A 16,779-nucleotide genomic window follows, 5' to 3' on the forward strand; every position below is an offset into this window, starting at 1 on the left:
TCCACTAGATGTTATTATCTTGTAGCTTTACTCCACTAGATGTTATTATCTTGTAGCTTTACTCCACTAGATGTTATTATCTTGTAGCTTTACTCCACTATATGTTATCTTGTAGCTTTATTCCACTAGATGTTATTATCTTGTAGCATTACTCCACTATATGTTATCTTGTAGCTTTGCTCCACTTGATGTTATTATCTTGTAGCATTACTCCACTTGATGTTATCTTGTAGCATTACTCCACTAGATGTTATCTTGTAGCATTACTCCACTAGATGTTATCTTGTAGCATTACTCCACTATATGTTATCTTGTAGCTTTACTCCACTAGATGTTATCTTGTAGCTTTACTCCACTATATGTTATCTTGTAGCATTACTCCACTAGATGTTATTATCTTGTAGCATTACTCCACTATATGTTATCTTGTAGCTTTATTCCACTAGATGTTATTATCTTGTAGCATTACTCCACTTGATGTTATTATCTTGTAGCTTTACTCCACTAGATGTTATCTTGTAGCATTACTCCACTATATGTTATCTTGTAGCATTATTCCACTAGATGTTATTATCTTGTAGCATTACTCCACTAGATGTTATCTTGTAGCTTTATTCCACTAGATGTTATTATGTTGTTGCTTTACTCCACTAGATGTTATTATCTTGTAGCATTACTCCACTAGATGTTGTTATCTTGTAGCATTACTCCACTATATGTTATCTTGTAGCATTACTCCACTATATGTTATCTTGTAGCATTATTCCACTATATGTTATCTTGTAGCATTACTCCACTATATGTTATCTTGTAGCATTACTCCACTAGATGTTATCTTGTAGCATTACTCCACTATATGTTATCTTGTAGCATTACTCCACTAGATGTTATTATGTTGTAGCTTTACTGCACTGGATGTTATCCATCAGTCTTGTGGTGATGAACAGAGTGATGATCTGAACCCCCAGTAGGACGATACCCACGGATCCTATCAGGCCTGTGTGCTGCTCTATCCAGCGGGACATGCCCCCCAGACAGCCCCCCAGGAAGATGACGCTCTGAGCAGAGAACTCATCCAGCTGCTGGGATCCTACTCCACACTGGGAGTTCCACACCGTGCCGTTCTCCAGGGGGTCCACACAGCAGGTAGCAGGGACCCCACAGGACAGCACCCCCGGGGCAGAGCAGTTATAGTACCTGGGATGAAGAGGACATAGGAGGGGAGAAGCAATTCAATTGGCTGCTTGGATAATGTTATGTGACATAAAAGCAATAACCCCAGTTATGTAACATATCATCTTTGACAGATTTATATTTTATACATTTTATTTTATCTTTGTTCATACATGTTATTCTCTGAGGTGAACTCTATTTTACAAGAGAGACCTGCTCATAACTAACAAAACTATCAAAATGATAATAACAACCCACATTGACAGACATCAGTTCACAGGGCTGTGTGTCAGTCAATGGACCATGTCATCACAAGTCATCATGTCAATGGTCTGGTCAGTCACATCTCACTCACATGTTGACCTCCCAGTCTCTGTAGGTGTCGGCCCCGCAGCACTGCAGTCCTATCTGGATCTCATCTGTGATGAACCTCAGGTCCAGGTCATCCTGGTAACGTACCATGGCAGCCAGCATACCTGACCTCAGGTATCCCTCTATCTGTCCCTGCAGGCTGTAGGCCACAATGGCCGTTAAGACCTGGGCTGCTACCAGGACCAGCACAGTGGCTGAGAAGACCTGGAGCAGGCAGCAGTTCTCTCTCAGAGCCCCCACACAGCCTGACAGGCAGAGGGTAGACAGCACCAAGCCCAGCACCACAAACACCAGCATGGGGTCGGTGCTGATTTGTCCTATTTTCTCCTGAGCGAAGGATTCCTTGTTGATGAGGCCCCACAGTCCCAGGGCCAGGACCACCAGGCCTAGCACCGTGAAGAGGAAGTTGCTGAAGAACAGGAGGTACTTGAGAAGGCAGTCTCTCAGGGAGAAGGGCCTGCTACGGGCTCTGGGTTTTACCTCCCTGGTTCTACCCTGGTTCCCAGGTCCATCATTCGGTCCTGGTTCTGGAGCCTGTTCTTCTGTGCTGCTCTCGTCAGTCCCCTGGAGGACTCCTGACAGCTCTCTATCTGTGTCTGTCTTCAAAGAGGAAACAGGACAGACAATAAACAATGAGATTTCACTGAGACAAAAACAACTCATCAAGTTCCGTCTGTAGTGGTCGTTGTCTTTAGGTTTAGCCTACTTGCAACCATAGAATTAGAATGTATAGAATGGGTCTCCCCATCCAAGTCAAGAATTGCATAATGGGTGGACTGGTAGCCATTGGAGTGTATGCATGAGTTTACCAGTCAAATTGACAGGGTTGAAGGTTGCAAGTCCTTTTATTCAATTATTTGTCTATGCTTGAAACGTTGAAGGGACTGTAAACTCTATTCAATAGTTTGTACAGTGAGTACATAACTAACAGCATACAGGTTATCAGACAGACATACAGTTACTGTACCTTTGGTATGAGTGGGCTGGTCTCAGTCTGTGAGGTCTCTCTCCTCAACCAGGGAGAACTAAACCATCTCATGGACTGCAACCTCCTCATCTTCCTAGCTGCCAGGAAACGGTTCTCCCTCTGTCCTCTCAGAAACTATTCTTCTCCTGTCCTCTCAGAAACTGTTCTTCTCCTGTCCTCTCAGAAACTATTCCTCCCTTGTTCTTTCAGAAACTATTATTCTCCTGTCCTCTCAACGAATCGATGTGTGATGGACGATTCTCCCCTTGTCCTCAGCTAATCAGTGTGTGAGAGGCGGTTCTCCCCGTCTTCTGGTCAGTTTACGAGACTAGAGGAGAGGAGAGGAGACTGTCTGAGGAGAAAGGGAGAGAGTTGAGGTGGTGGAAGCCAGGCCAGTACAGCTCTATGCAGTGTGGTGTGGTGGGTGTGTAGTTAGCTCAGGGCTCCAGCAGACAGAAGAGTGTATTCATTCATCTACACTGTGGCAAAATAACTTGTAGCAGAACGAGAGTTTCTTATTGGTCAAATTCATGTAGAACACTCCCTGTTTTGGACCGTTGCTTTTGTTTGGTTCCTAATGAATATAGTCCAGGGCTCCCAGGGATTCTTTGCAGCATCATGTGAGAGTCACAGTGCAGGCGATTAAGAAGTAATCAGATCACGCCTCAATGACTGTTACACTCCAGGGTGAAGTTTCCCTTGGGTACAGATCTAAGATCAGCTTACCCTCCCCAATCCTAACCTTAACCATTAGTGGGGAAATGCCAAACTGACCCAAGATCAGTGTCTACTCAGGCCAACTTCTCCTGAGTGTTACAGGAAGAAGAGATGCTCAGGGAACAGATCCCACTTTGATCCACAACAGCCATGTGATGAGACTGTGGAATTACATCATAATACAGAATTGTGAGAATGTTGTGAGCATGTTGTGTGTTTTAGCCAATGAGTGTCTCTATGGTAGATATAATTAATTTAAAAAAGAATGAAGTGAAAACAATAGCAAACTTTAGACACAACCATGGGTGCAAATGGAGGGAACGCATGGAAACCAATATCCCAAAGCCCCATTTAGACACTAAATATTATTTTTAGTGTATTTTTTAGTTGAGTTCCAATGGTTATTTATATTACAGTGCTGAGTTTCCAGAATAACTTTTTTAATTCCACCCCTGGACACAACAAAAAGCAATTCCAGCTTGTTAAGGATCTGTAGGGTAAGGAGGAGGAAAGGTTTTATTTTATCACAGTATAGTCAGTGATGTGGTCTATTTCTCTCTCTACACAGTAAAATACCTCTAAATACCTTGTCTCTGGAAAAATCCACTTTGGCAGTAAAAGTGAATCTCTTATGGTTTGATATGCCAGCCCATAACTAAAAATAATCCTCTTGAAATTATGTTATTTAAAAAAAATCATTACCTTTATTTAACTAGGCAAGCCAGTTAAGAACAAATTCTTATTTGTGATTACAGCCTACCGGGGAACAGTGCCTTGTTCAGGGGCAGAATGACAGATTTTTACCTTGTCAGCTCGGGGATTCGATCCAGCAACCCTTCGGTTACTGGCTCTAAACGCTTGGCTACCTGCCACCCCAAAGTCATGAAACTATCAGAGGCTGTCAGATTGGACTCAGTCCCAAAAGATAACTTGTCTGAATAATAGAGATCTAGAGAGTATAAGAGTGTGTGACAGTAATTGTTATGATGCTGTATGTGAAGTCTATGAACTTCCACCTGGCCTGTATGAGGACTGATAGTGATCAGTTTCAGTAGTACAATTGAAGTAACACTTCCTTCATATCACCTGCAGGGGGCAGCAGTGCTAACCTAACAGCTTGTAGTGAATGTAGATGGCCTCCACAGGAGTTGTTCAGAGGTATTCTGTTGTTCTGCTTCAATAATCAGTCAGTCAACAACACAGTATTTACAAATCTACTTTATCTCTGTTGTGAACACTGTCAATTAGTGGTTACACATTGTTAACACTGTCAATCAGTGGTTACACATTGTTAACACTGTCAATCAGTGGTTACACATTGTGAACACTGTCAATTAGTGGTTACACATTATTAACACTGTCAATCAGTGGTTACACATTGTTAACACTGTCAATCAGTGGTTACACATTGTTAACACTGTCAATCAGTGGTTACACATTGTGAACACTGTCAATTAGTGGTTACACATTATTAACACTGTCAATCAGTGGTTACACATTGTGAACACTGTCAATCAGTGGTTACACATTGTTAACACTGTCAATTAGTGGTTACACATTGTTAACACTGTCAATCAGTGGTTACACATTGTGAACACTGTCAATTAGTGGTTACACATTATTAACACTGTCAATCAGTGGTTACACATTGTTAACACTGTCAATCCCACAACACCAATCTAGGGCTGCAATGGATTCATATATTTAATGTATTCAGAAGCATGTTTATATCGCAATCAGGAGTAAGTAGCCTTGTATTTGAAGTGCCACAGTCCATCTCTGAGATCCAGTCATCCATCACCTCAGAGTTGACACCTCCAGGCTCCAATGCCAGGTATGTCCTAGCAGATAGCTGGTAGGTCTCAGGTCCAGGTTTATCCCAGTAGGTAGATGGTAGGTCTCAGGTCCAAGTATGTCCCAGTAGGTAGATGGTAGGTCTCAGGTCCAGGTTTGTATCCAGTAGGTAGATGGTTGGTCTCAGGACCAGTTTTGTCCAAGTGGGTAGCTGGTAGATGGTAGGTCTCAGGTCCAGGTATGTATCCAGTAGGTAGATGGTAGGTCTCAGGTCCAGATATGTCCCAGCAGATAGCTGGTAGGTCTCAGGTCCAGGTATGTATCCAGTAGGTAGATGGTAGGTCTCAGGTCCAGATATGTCCCAGTAGGTAGATGGTAGGTCTCAGGACCAGGTATGTCCCAGCAGATAGCTGGTAGGTCTCAGGTCCAGATATGTCCCAGTAGGTAGATGGTAGGTCTCAGGACCAGGTATGTCCCAGTCGGTAGCTGGTAGATGGTAGGTCTCAGGACCAGGTATGTCCCAGTAGGTAGCTGGTAGATGGTAGGTCTCAGGACCAGGTTTGTCCCCGTAGGTAGCTGGTAGATGGTAGGTCTCAGGTCCAGGTATGTCCCAGTAGGTAGATGGTAGGTCTCAGGTCCAGGTATGTCCCAGCAGATAGCTGGTAGGTCTCAGGTCCAGATATGTCCCAGTAGGTAGATGGTAGGTCTCAGGACCAGGTATGTCCCAGCAGATAGCTGGTAGGTCTCAGGTACAGGTTTGTCCCAGTAGGTAGATGGTAGGTCTCAGGACCAGGTTTGTCCCAGTAGGTAGCTGGTAGATGGTAGGTCTCAGGACCAGGTTTGTCCCAGTAGGTAGATGGTAGGTCTCAGGGCCAGGTTAGTCCCAGTAGGTAGCTGGTAGATGGTAGGTCTCAGGTCCAGATATGTCCCAGTAGGTAGATGGTAGATGGTAGGTCTCAGGTCCAGATATGTCCCAGTAGGTAGATGGTAGATGGTAGGTCTCAGGACCATGTTTGTCCCAGTAGGTAGCTGGTAGATGGTAGGTCTCCTGTCCAGATATGTCCCAGTAGGTAGATGGTAGGTCTCAGGTCCAGGTATGTCCCAGCAGATAGCTGGTAGGTCTCAGGTCCAGGTATGTCCCAGCAGGTAGATGGTAGGTCTCAGGTCCAGGTATGTCCCAGCAGGTAGATGGTAGGTCTCAGGTCCAGGTATGTCCCAGCAGGTAGCTGGTAGGTCTCAGGTCCAGGTATGTCCCAGCAGATAGCTGGTAGGTCTCAGGTCCAGGTTTGTATCCAGTTGGTAGATGGTAGGTCTCAGGTCCAGGTATGTCCCAGTAGGTAGATGGTAGGTCTCAGGTCCAGATATGTCCCAGTAGGTAGATGGTAGGTCTCAGGTCCAGGTATGTCCCCAGTAGGTAGATGGTAGGTCTCAGGTCCAGGTATGTATCCAGTAGGTAGATGGTAGGTCTCAGGTCCAGGTATGTATCCAGTAGGTAGATGGTAGGTCTCAGGACCATGTTTGTCCCAGTAGGTAGCTGGTAGCTGGTAGGTCTCAGGTCCAGGTATGTCCCAGCAGATAGCTGGTAGATCTCAGGTCCAGGTATCCTGTAGTTTTACTCCCAGTCCTCTCATCCTCTATTTGTCTTGGATCTTCTTGTTGCTTTGCATCCTGTTTTGGTTCAGAGTATGTCAGTGCAGAGAGGGAGATATAGTGAGGAGAGGAATATGTGCAGATCTTCCTGGTTATTAAATGTTTTCTGCTGTTCTGGGACTGCTGGCCAACTCAACACCTTCCTCCTCATGGCCAGTCACCTAGTGTCATGAAATCCAGATTATGTCCTCTGGAACAGATTGTCCCTCCAATTGACCATAAATGATTTGAGGTGAACGTGAGTTACAGTGACCAGATTCATTCTGCTCTATTAAGACAATTATTCTACTGGAATTACGGGCTCAACTTGCCAGTGAATGACAGAGAGTTTCCACTGAGACCACCACAGTCACACACTTTTCCACCCATAGAACGGAGGGGTCCAAACAGCTATCAAGAGCTGTCGAAATGGCTAACTTTGGTGTGTGTTGTTATAGCAACTGTATATGAACATGGTAAACAGCTGACTGGTGTGTGTTGTTATAGCAACAGTATATGAACATGGTAAACAGCTGACTTTGGTGTGTGTTGTTATAGCAACTGTATATGAACATGGTAAACAGCTGACTTTGGTGTGTGTTGTTATATCAACTGTATATGAACATGGTAAACAGCTGACTGGTGTGTGTTGTTATAGCAACTGTATATGAACATGGTAAACAGCTGACTTTGGTGTGTGTTGTTATAGCAACTGTATATGAACATGGTAAACAGCTGACTTTGGTGGGTGTTGTTATATCAACTGTATATGAACATGGTAAACAGCTGACTTTGGTGTGTGTTGTTATATCAACTGTATTTACATTTAAGTCATTTAGCAGACGCTCTTATCCAGAGCGACTTACAAATTGGTGCATTCACCTTATGACATCCAGTGGAACAGCCACTTTACAATAGTGCATCTAAATATTTTAAGGGGGGGTGAGAAGGATTACTTTATCCTATCCTAAGTATTCCTTAAAGAGATGGGGTTTCAGGTGTCTCCGGAAGGTGGTGATTGACTCCGCTGTCCTGGCGTCGTGAGGGAGTGTGTTCCACCATTGGGGAGCCAGAGCAGCGAACAGTTTTGACTGGGCTGAGCGGGAACTATACTTCCTCAGTGGTAGGGAGGCGAGCAGGCCAGAGGTGGATGAACGCAGTGCCCTTATTTGGGTGTAGGGCCTGATCAGAGCCTGGAGGTACTGAGGTGCCGTTCCCCTCACAGCTCCGTAGGCAAGCACCATGGTCTTGTAGCGGATGCGAGCTTCAACTGGAAGCCAGTGGAGAGAGCGGATGAGTGGGGTGACGTGAGAGAACTTGGGAAGGTTGAACACTAGACGGGCTGCGGCGTTCTGGATGAGTTGTAGGGGTTTAATGGCACAGGCAGGAGCCCAGCCAACAGTGAGTTGCAGTAATCCAGACATGGGAGATGACAAGTGCCTGGATTAGGACCTGCGCCGCTTCCTGTGTGAGGCAGGGTCGTGGTACTCTGCAGGATGTTGTAGAGCATGAACCTACAGGAACGGGCCACCTCCTTGATGTTAGTTGAGAACGACAGGGTATTGTCCAGGATCACGCCAAGGTTCTTAGCGCTCTGGGAGGAGGACACAATGGAGTTGTCAACCGTGATGGTGAGATCATGGAACGGGCAGTCCTTCCCCGGGAGGAAGAGCAGTTATCCGTCTTGCCATGGTTCAGCTTGAGGTGGTGATCCGTCATCCACACTGATATGTCTGCCAGACATGCAGAGATGCGATTAAACGCCACCTGGTCATCAGAAGGGGGAAAGGAGAAGATTAATTGTGTGTCGTCTGCATAGCAATGATAGGAGAGACCATGTGAGGTTATGACAGAGCCAAGTGACTTGGTGTATAGCGAGAATAGGAGAGGGCCTAGAACAGAGCCCTGGGGGACACCAGTGGTGAGAGCGCGTGGTGAGGAGACAGATTCTCGCCACGCCACCTGGTAGGAGCGACCTGTCAGGAGGATGCAATCCAAGCGTGGGACTTTGCGCCGGAGATGCCCAACTCGGAGAACAGGGTGGAGAGGAGGATCTGATGGTTCACAGTATCGAAGGCAGCCGATAGGTCTAGAAGGATGACAGCAGAGGAGAGAGAGTTAGCTTTAGCGGTGACTTTGGTGGTGCGTTATCCGTGTATATGAACAGAAAGAGCTGAGTCTCAGTTGAATGACTAGTCTTGAAACCTGACTGATGTGGATCAAGTAATGGTCATTCTGAGAAGAGCTGACTTTGGGAGAGCTGACCTGTATAGAACGGTAAACGTTCAAGAGTTTTGGAGAGAAAAGAAAGTAAAGGGATACTGGTCTGTAGTTGTTAACATCGGAGGGATCGAGTGTAGGTTTTTTCAGAAGGGGTGCAACTCTCGCTCTCTTGAAGACGGAAGTATATGTATATGTATATGTGTAACTGTATGTAACTGTATATGAACATGGTAAACAGCTGACTGGTGTGTGTTGTTATAGCAACTGTATATGAACATGTTACATAGCTGACTGGTGTGTGTTGTTACAGCAACTGTATATGAACATGGTAAACAGCTGACTGGTGTGTGTTGTTATAGCAACTGTATATGAACATGTTACATAGCTGACTGGTGTGTGTTGTTATAGCAACTGTATATGAACATGGTAAACAGCTGACTTTGGTGTGTATTGTTATAGCAACTGTATATGAACATGTTACATAGCTGACTGGTGTGTGTTGTTATAGCAACTGTATATGAACATGGTAAACAGCTGACTTTGGTGTGTGTTGTTATAGCAACTGTATATGAACATGTTACATAGCTGACTGGTGTGTGTTGTTATAGCAACTGTATATGAACATGTTACATAGCTGACTGGTGTGTGTTGTTATAGCAACTGTATATGAACATGGTAAACAGCTGACTTTGGTGTGTGTTGTTATAGCAACTGTATATGAACATGGTAAACAGGTGACTTTGGTGTGTGTTGTTATATCAACTGTATATGAACATGGTAAACAGCTGACTGGTGTGTGTTGTTATAGCAACTGTATATGAACATGTTACATAGCTGACTGGTGTGTGTTGTTATAGCAACTGTATATGAACATGGTAAACAGGTGACTTTGGTGTGTGTTGTTATATCAACTGTATATGAACATGGTAAACAGCTGACTGGTGTGTTGTTATAGCAACTGTATATGAACATGTTACATAGCTGACTGGTGTGTGTTGTTATAGCAACTGTATATGAACATGGTAAACAGGTGACTTTGGTGTGTGTTGTTATATCAACTGTATATGAACATGTTACATAGCTGACTGGTGTGTGTTGTTATAGCAACTGTATATGAACATGTTACATAGCTGACTGGTGTGTGTTGTTATAGCAACTGTATATGAACATGTTACATAGCTGACTGGTGTGTGTTGTTATATCAACTGTATATGAACATGTTACATAGCTGACTGGTGTGTGTTGTTATAGCAACTGTATATGAACATGTTACATAGCTGACTGGTGTGTGTTGTTATATCAACTGTATATGAACATGTTACATAGCTGACTGGTGTGTGTTGTTATAGCAACTGTATATGAACATGGTAAACAGCTGACTTTGGTGTGTGTTGTTATATCAACTGTATATGAACATGTTAAACAGCTGACTGGTGTGTGTTGTTATAGCAACTGTATATGAACATGGTAAACAGCTGACTTTGGTGTGTGTTGTTATATCAACTGTATATGAACATGTTACATAGCTGACTGGTGTGTGTTGTTATAGCAACTGTATATGAACATGGTAAACAGCTGACTTTGGTGTGTGTTGTTATAGCAACTGTATATGAACATGTTACATAGCTGACTGGTGTGTGTTGTTATATCAACTGTATATGAACATGGTAAACAGGTGACTTTGGTGTGTGTTGTTATAGCAACTGTATATGAACATGTTACATAGCTGACTGGTGTGTGTTGTTATAGCAACTGTATATGAACATGGTAAACAGCTGACTTTGGTGTGTGTTGTTATAGCAACTGTATATGAACATGTTACATAGCTGACTGGTGTGTGTTGTTATAGCAACTGTATATGAACATGGTAAACAGCTGACTTTGGTGTGTGTTGTTATATCAACTGTATATGAACATGGTAAACAGCTGACTTTGGTGTGTGTTGTTATATCAACTGTATATGAACATGTTACATAGCTGACTGGTGTGTGTTGTTATAGCAACTGTATATGAACATGTTACATAGCTGACTGGTGTGTGTTGTTATAGCAACTGTATATGAACATGGTAAACAGCTGACTGGTGTGTGTTGTTATAGCAACTGTATATGAACATGGTAAACAGCTGACTTTGGTGTGTGTTGTTATAGCAACTGTATATGAACATGGTAAACAGCTGACTTTGTGTGTGTGTATGTTATGAACAGTAAACAGCTGACTGTTATATATGAACATGGTAAACAGCTGACTTTGGTGTGTGTTGTTATATCAACTGTATATGAACATGTTACATAGCTGACTGGTGTGTGTTGTTATAGCAACTGTATATGAACATGGTAAACAGGTGACTTTGGTGTGTGTTGTTATATCAACTGTATATGAACATGTTACATAGCTGACTGGTGTGTGTTGTTATAGCAACTGTATATGAACATGGTAAACAGGTGACTTTGGTGTGTGTTGTTATATCAACTGTATATGAACATGTTACATAGCTGACTGGTGTGTGTTGTTATAGCAACTGTATATGAACATGTTACATAGCTGACTGGTGTGTGTTGTTATAGCAACTGTATATGAACATGGTAAACAGCTGACTTTGGTGTGTGTTGTTATATCAACTGTATATGAACATGGTAAACAGCTGACTTTGGTGTGTGTTGTTATAGCAACTGTATATGAACATGGTAAACAGCTGACTTTGGTGTGTGTTGTTATAGCAACTGTATATGAACATGTTAAACAGCTAATCACTTCTCAGCATGGAACCTGTCTGACTCCAGAAGCCATGCAGTGGCCATGTGTGTGTGTGTGTGTGTGTGTGTGTGTGTGTGTGTGTGTGTGTGTGTGTGTGTGTGTGTGTGTGTGTGTGTGTGTGTGTGTGTGTGTGTGTGTGTGTGTGCGTGCGTGCGTGCGTGCGTGCGTGCGTGCGTGCGTGCGTGCGTGCGTGCGTGCGTGCGTGCGTGCGTGCGTGCGTGCGTGCGTGCGTCTGTGTACTATGCAGCTCAGTGCTCCTTCAGAGGACATTAACTCCATTACTCCATACTGATTTCTATTAGCAGCTCCCACAGGTCTCCTTACTCTGTCCAACTCTTCAGCAGGGTTTGCAATATATCAAAACATCAACACCTGAACCATTTAATCAGTCTCGTCTTCAGATGCTTCCAATGTGAACATATTTGAATGCCTGATTTGACTGTAAACAAAACGTTCAATTATTTACACACTCAACAATCTAGTGGTCTATTCTTTATAATGGACCTTTGGGAACAAGGGAAAAATGATTTCTAAAGTATAGTATATGGACTCTTCTCCCTCCCTCCCAAACACACACACACACACACACACACACACACACACACACACACACACACACACACACACACACACACACACACACACACACACACACACACACACACACACACACACACACACACACACACACACACACACACACACACACACACACACACACACACACACACACACACACACACACACACACACACACACACACACACACACACACACACACACACACACACACACACACACACACACACACAAACATCATATTGGAGAATTAATCTATTGGTGATTACAGTAGCTGACAAACATGCTCTCTCCAAAGGAGGACGTCTTTTCCTGTGTAGTAAATCAAATCAAACTTTATTTATTACATGCGCCGAATACAACAACAACAAATGTAGACCTTACTGTCAAATGCTTTACTTACAAGCCCTTAACCAACAGTGTAGACCTTACAGTGAAATGCTTACTGACAAGCCCTTAACCAACAGTGTAGACCTTACAGTGAAATGCTTACTTACAAGCCCTTAACCAACAGTGTAGACCTTACAGTGAAATGCTTACTGACAAGCCCTTAACCAACAGTGTAGACCTTACAGTGAAATGCTTACTTACAAGCCCTTAACCAACAGTGTAGACCTTACAGTGAAATGCTTACTGACAAGCCCTTAACCAACAGTGTAGACCTTACAGTGAAATGCTTACTTACAAGCCCTTAACCAACAGTGTAGACCTTACAGTGAAATGCTTACTGACAATCCCTTAACCAACAGTGTAGACCTTACAGTGAAATCCTGACTTACAAGCCCTTAACCAACAGTGTAGACCTTACAGTGAAATGCTGACTTACAAGCCCTTAACCAACAGTGTAGACCTTACAGTGAAATGCTGACTTACAAGCCCTTAACCAACAGTGTAGACCTTACAGTGAAATGCTGACTTACAAGCCCTTAACCAACCGTGTAGACCTTACAGTGAAATGCTGACTTACAAGCCCTTAGCCAACAGTGTAGACCTTACAGTGAAATGCTGACTTACAAGCCCTTAACCAACAGTGTAGACCTTACAGTGAAATGCTGACTTAAAAGCCCTTAACCAACTGTGTAGACCTTACAGTGAAATCCTGACTTACAAGCCCTTAACCAACAGTGTAGACCTTACAGTGAAATGCTGACTTACAAGCCCTTAACCAACAGTGTAGACCTTACAGTGAAATGCTGACTTAAAAGCCCTTAACCAACCGTGTAGACCTTACAGTGAAATCCTGACTTACAAGCCCTTAACCAACAGTGTAGACCTTCCAGTGAAATGCTGACTTACAAGCCCTTAACCAACAGTGTAGACCTTACAGTGAAATGCTGACTTACAAGCCCTTAACCAACCGTGTAGACCTTACTGCGAAATGCTTACATACAAGCCCTTAACCAACAGTGTAAACCTTACAGTGAAATGCTGACTTACAAGCCCTTAACCAACAGTGTAGACCTTACAGTGAAATGCTGACTTACAAGCCCTTAACCAACAGTGTAGACTTTACAGTGAAATGCTTACTGACAAGCCCTTAACCAACAGTGTAGACCTTATAGTGAAATGCTTACTTACAAGCCCTTAACCAACAGTATAGACCTTACAGTGAAATGCTTACTGACAAGCCCTTAACCAACAGTGTAGACCTTACAGTGAAATGCTGACTTACAAGCCCTTAACCAACAGTGTAGACCTTACAGTGAAATGCTGACTTACAAGCCCTTAACCAACCGTGTAGACGTTACTGCGAAATGCTTACATACAAGCCCTTAACCAACAGTGTAGACCTTACAGTGAAATGCTGACTTACAAGCCCTTAACCAACAGTGCAGTTCAAGAAGAGTTAAGACAAATATTGAAAAAAAGATTTGGGGAAAAAAATAAAAAAATAACAAAAAATGTCATTATTAAACGTAACACAAAAACATAACAATAACGAGGCTATATACAGGGGGTACCGGTACGAGGCAGTGTGGAGGCTATATACAGGGGGTGCCGGTACGAGGCAGTGTGGAGGCTATATACAGGGGGTACCGGTACGAGGCAGTGTGGAGGCTATATACAGGGGGTGCCGGTACGAGGCAGTGTGGAGGCTATATACAGGGGGTACCGGTACGAGGCAGTGTGGAGGCTATATACAGGGGGTACCGGTACGAAGCAGTGTGGAGGCTATATACAGGGGGTACCGGTACGAGGCAGTGTGGAGGCTATATACAGGGGGTACCGGTACGAGGCAGTGTGTGGGTGTACAGGTTACATGTAGGTAGGGGTGACGTGATTATGCATAAATAATAAACAGCGAGTAGCAGCAACGTACAAAACAAATTTCAATGTCCAGTGGGTCCTTGGCCCCAGTGATGTACTGGGCCGTACACATTACCCTCTGTAGCACCTTATGGGTCAGATGTCGAGCAGTTGCCGTACCAGGTGGTGATGCAAACGGTCAGGATGCTTTCGATGGTGCAGCTGTAGAACTTTTTGAGGATCTGGGGACCCATGCCAAAGTTTTCAGTCTCCTGAGGGGGAAAATGTTTTGTCGTGCCTTCTTCACAACTGTCTTGATGTGTTTGGTCCATGATAGTTTGTTGGTGATGTAGAAACCAGGGAACTTGAAACCCTCGACCTGCTACACTACAGGCCCCTTCGATGTTAATGGGGGCATGTTAGGATCGCCTTTTCCTGTTGTCCACGATCAGCTCCTTTGTGTCTGTGTCTGTGTAGTCTCTTCTGTGCAGTACTGTCTCTTCCTGTGTACTACTGTCCTTCCTGGCTCTTCATGTGTATTATCGTCTCTTCCTGTATAGTACTGTCTCTTCCTGTGTAGTACTGTCTCTTCCTGTCTCTTCATGTGTATTGTCTCTTCCTGTATAGTACTATCTCTTCCTGTGTATTACCGTCTCTTCCTGTATAGTACTATCTCTTCCTGTGTATTACTGTCTCTTCCTGTGCAGTACAATCTCTTCCTGTATAGTACTATCTCTTCCTGTGTATTACCTCTCTTCCTGTATAGTACTATCTCTTCCTGGTGTATTACTCTCTTCTTCCTTCCTGTGTATTACTGTCTCTTCCTGTGTAGTAGTGTCTCTTCCTGTGTATTACTGTCTCTTCCTGTGCAGTACAATCTCTTCCTGTGTAGTACTGTCCTTCCTGGCTCTTCCTGTGTATTACCGTCTCTTCCTGTATAGTACTATCTCTTCCTGTGTATTACTGTCTCTTCCTGTATAGTACTATCTCTTCCTGTGTATCCTTCCTGTCTCTTCCTGTATAGTACTATCTCTTCCTGTGTATTACCGTCTCTTCCTGTATACTGTACTATCTCTTCTGTGTATTACTGTCTCTTCCTGTGTAGTAGTGTCTCTTCCTGTGTAGTAGTGTCTCTTCCTGTGTATTACTGTCTCTTCCTGTGCAGTACTGTATCTTCCTGTGTAGTACAGTCTCTTCCTGTGCAGTACTGTCTCTTCCTGTGTATTACTGTCTCTTCCTGTGTAGTACAGTCTCTTCCTGTGTATTACTGTCTCTTCCTGTGTAGTACTGTATCTTCCTGTGTATTACTGTCTCTTCCTGTGTAGTACTGTCTCTTCCTGTGTAGTACTGTATCTTCCTGTGCAGTACAGTCTCTTCCTGTGTATTACTGTCTCTTCCTGTGTAGTACAGTCTCTTCCTGTGCAGTACTGTCTCTTCCTGTGCAGTACTGTCTCTTCCTGTGTATTACTGTCTCTTCCTGTGTATTACTGTCTCTTCCTGTGCAGTACAGTCTCTTCCTGTGTATTACTGTCTCTTCCTGTGCAGTACTGTCTCTTCCAGTACTGTCTCTTCCTGTGTAGTACTGTCTCTTCCAGTGTAGTACTGTCTCTTCCTGTGTAGTACTGTCTATTCCTGCTGTGTCTTAGGATTACTGTCCAGGGTTATGTGAAATTACTGTCACTTCATGTAAGTACAGGTCTTCCATTTACTGTCCTTCAATCTGGCATTTCCCTTCTTTGGGCTTCCTGGTCAAACGTAGTCCAACATGGGAATCCAAGGAGGTAGTACAGTCCTCGGTCTCTGCTGATCTGTGTGTCTTCTCGTATGCTGCCTGGGCCCCCAGAGTTAGAGCACAGATGCTTCCTGGGCCCCCAGAGTGAGAGCACAGAGGCTCTTCTTAGTACCCCCAGAGTTAGAACACAGAGGTTGCCTGGGCCCCCAGAGTTAGAACACAGAGGCTTCCTGGGCCCCCAGAGTTAGAACACAGAGGCTTCCTGAGTCCCAGAGTTAGAACACAGAGGCTTCCTGAGTCCCAGAGTTAGAACACAGAGGCTGCCTGGGCCCCAGAGTTAGAACACAAAGGCTGCCTAGGTTCCCAGAGTTAGAACACAGAGGCTGCCTGGGTCCCAGGTTAGAACACAAAGGCTGCCTAGGTTCCCAGAGTTAGAACACAAAGGCTGCCTGGGTCCCAGAGTTAGACACAGAGGCTGCCTGGGCCCCAGAGTTAGAACACAAAGGCTGCCTGGGTTCCCAGAGTTAGAACACAGAGGCTGCCTGGGCCCCAGAGTTAGAACACAGAGGCTGCCTGGGTCCCAGATTTAG

The 16,779-nt window shown here is 44.1% G+C and overlaps 1 protein-coding gene across 1 annotated transcript; it reads right to left on the bottom strand.

The window, feature by feature from the left end:
* Window positions 1-732: 732 nt before the first annotated feature.
* LOC124019010 (tetraspanin-10) lies at window positions 733-2,876 on the bottom strand. The gene is made up of 3 exons (XM_046334355.1): window positions 2,513-2,876; window positions 1,529-2,145; window positions 733-1,197 (listed from the first exon to the last, which is right to left on the bottom strand). The coding sequence occupies exons 1-3, from the start codon at window positions 2,600-2,602 to the stop codon at window positions 891-893; spliced, it is 1,014 nt and encodes a 337-aa protein (XP_046190311.1). The 5' UTR covers window positions 2,603-2,876; the 3' UTR covers window positions 733-890.
* Window positions 2,877-16,779: the final 13,903 nt, after the last annotated feature.

The sequence above is a fragment of the Oncorhynchus gorbuscha genome, unplaced genomic scaffold, assembly GCF_021184085.1.
Source record: "Oncorhynchus gorbuscha isolate QuinsamMale2020 ecotype Even-year unplaced genomic scaffold, OgorEven_v1.0 Un_scaffold_601, whole genome shotgun sequence".
Taxonomy (NCBI): Eukaryota; Metazoa; Chordata; class Actinopteri; order Salmoniformes; family Salmonidae; genus Oncorhynchus; species Oncorhynchus gorbuscha.

Bases quoted from the DNA above. Each gene is read 5' to 3' on its own strand.
- LOC124019010 (XM_046334355.1), bottom strand. From the start codon at position 2,602: ATGAGGAGGTTGCAGTCCATGAGATGGTTTAGTTCTCCCTGGTTGAGG. The intron at 2,146-2,512 runs GTACAGTAACTG...TCCTCTTTGAAG, and splicing joins CCAGCCCACTCATACCAAAG to ACAGACACAGATAGAGAGCT. The intron at 1,198-1,528 runs GTGAGTGAGATG...TCTTCATCCCAG, and splicing joins AGAGACTGGGAGGTCAACAT to GTACTATAACTGCTCTGCCC.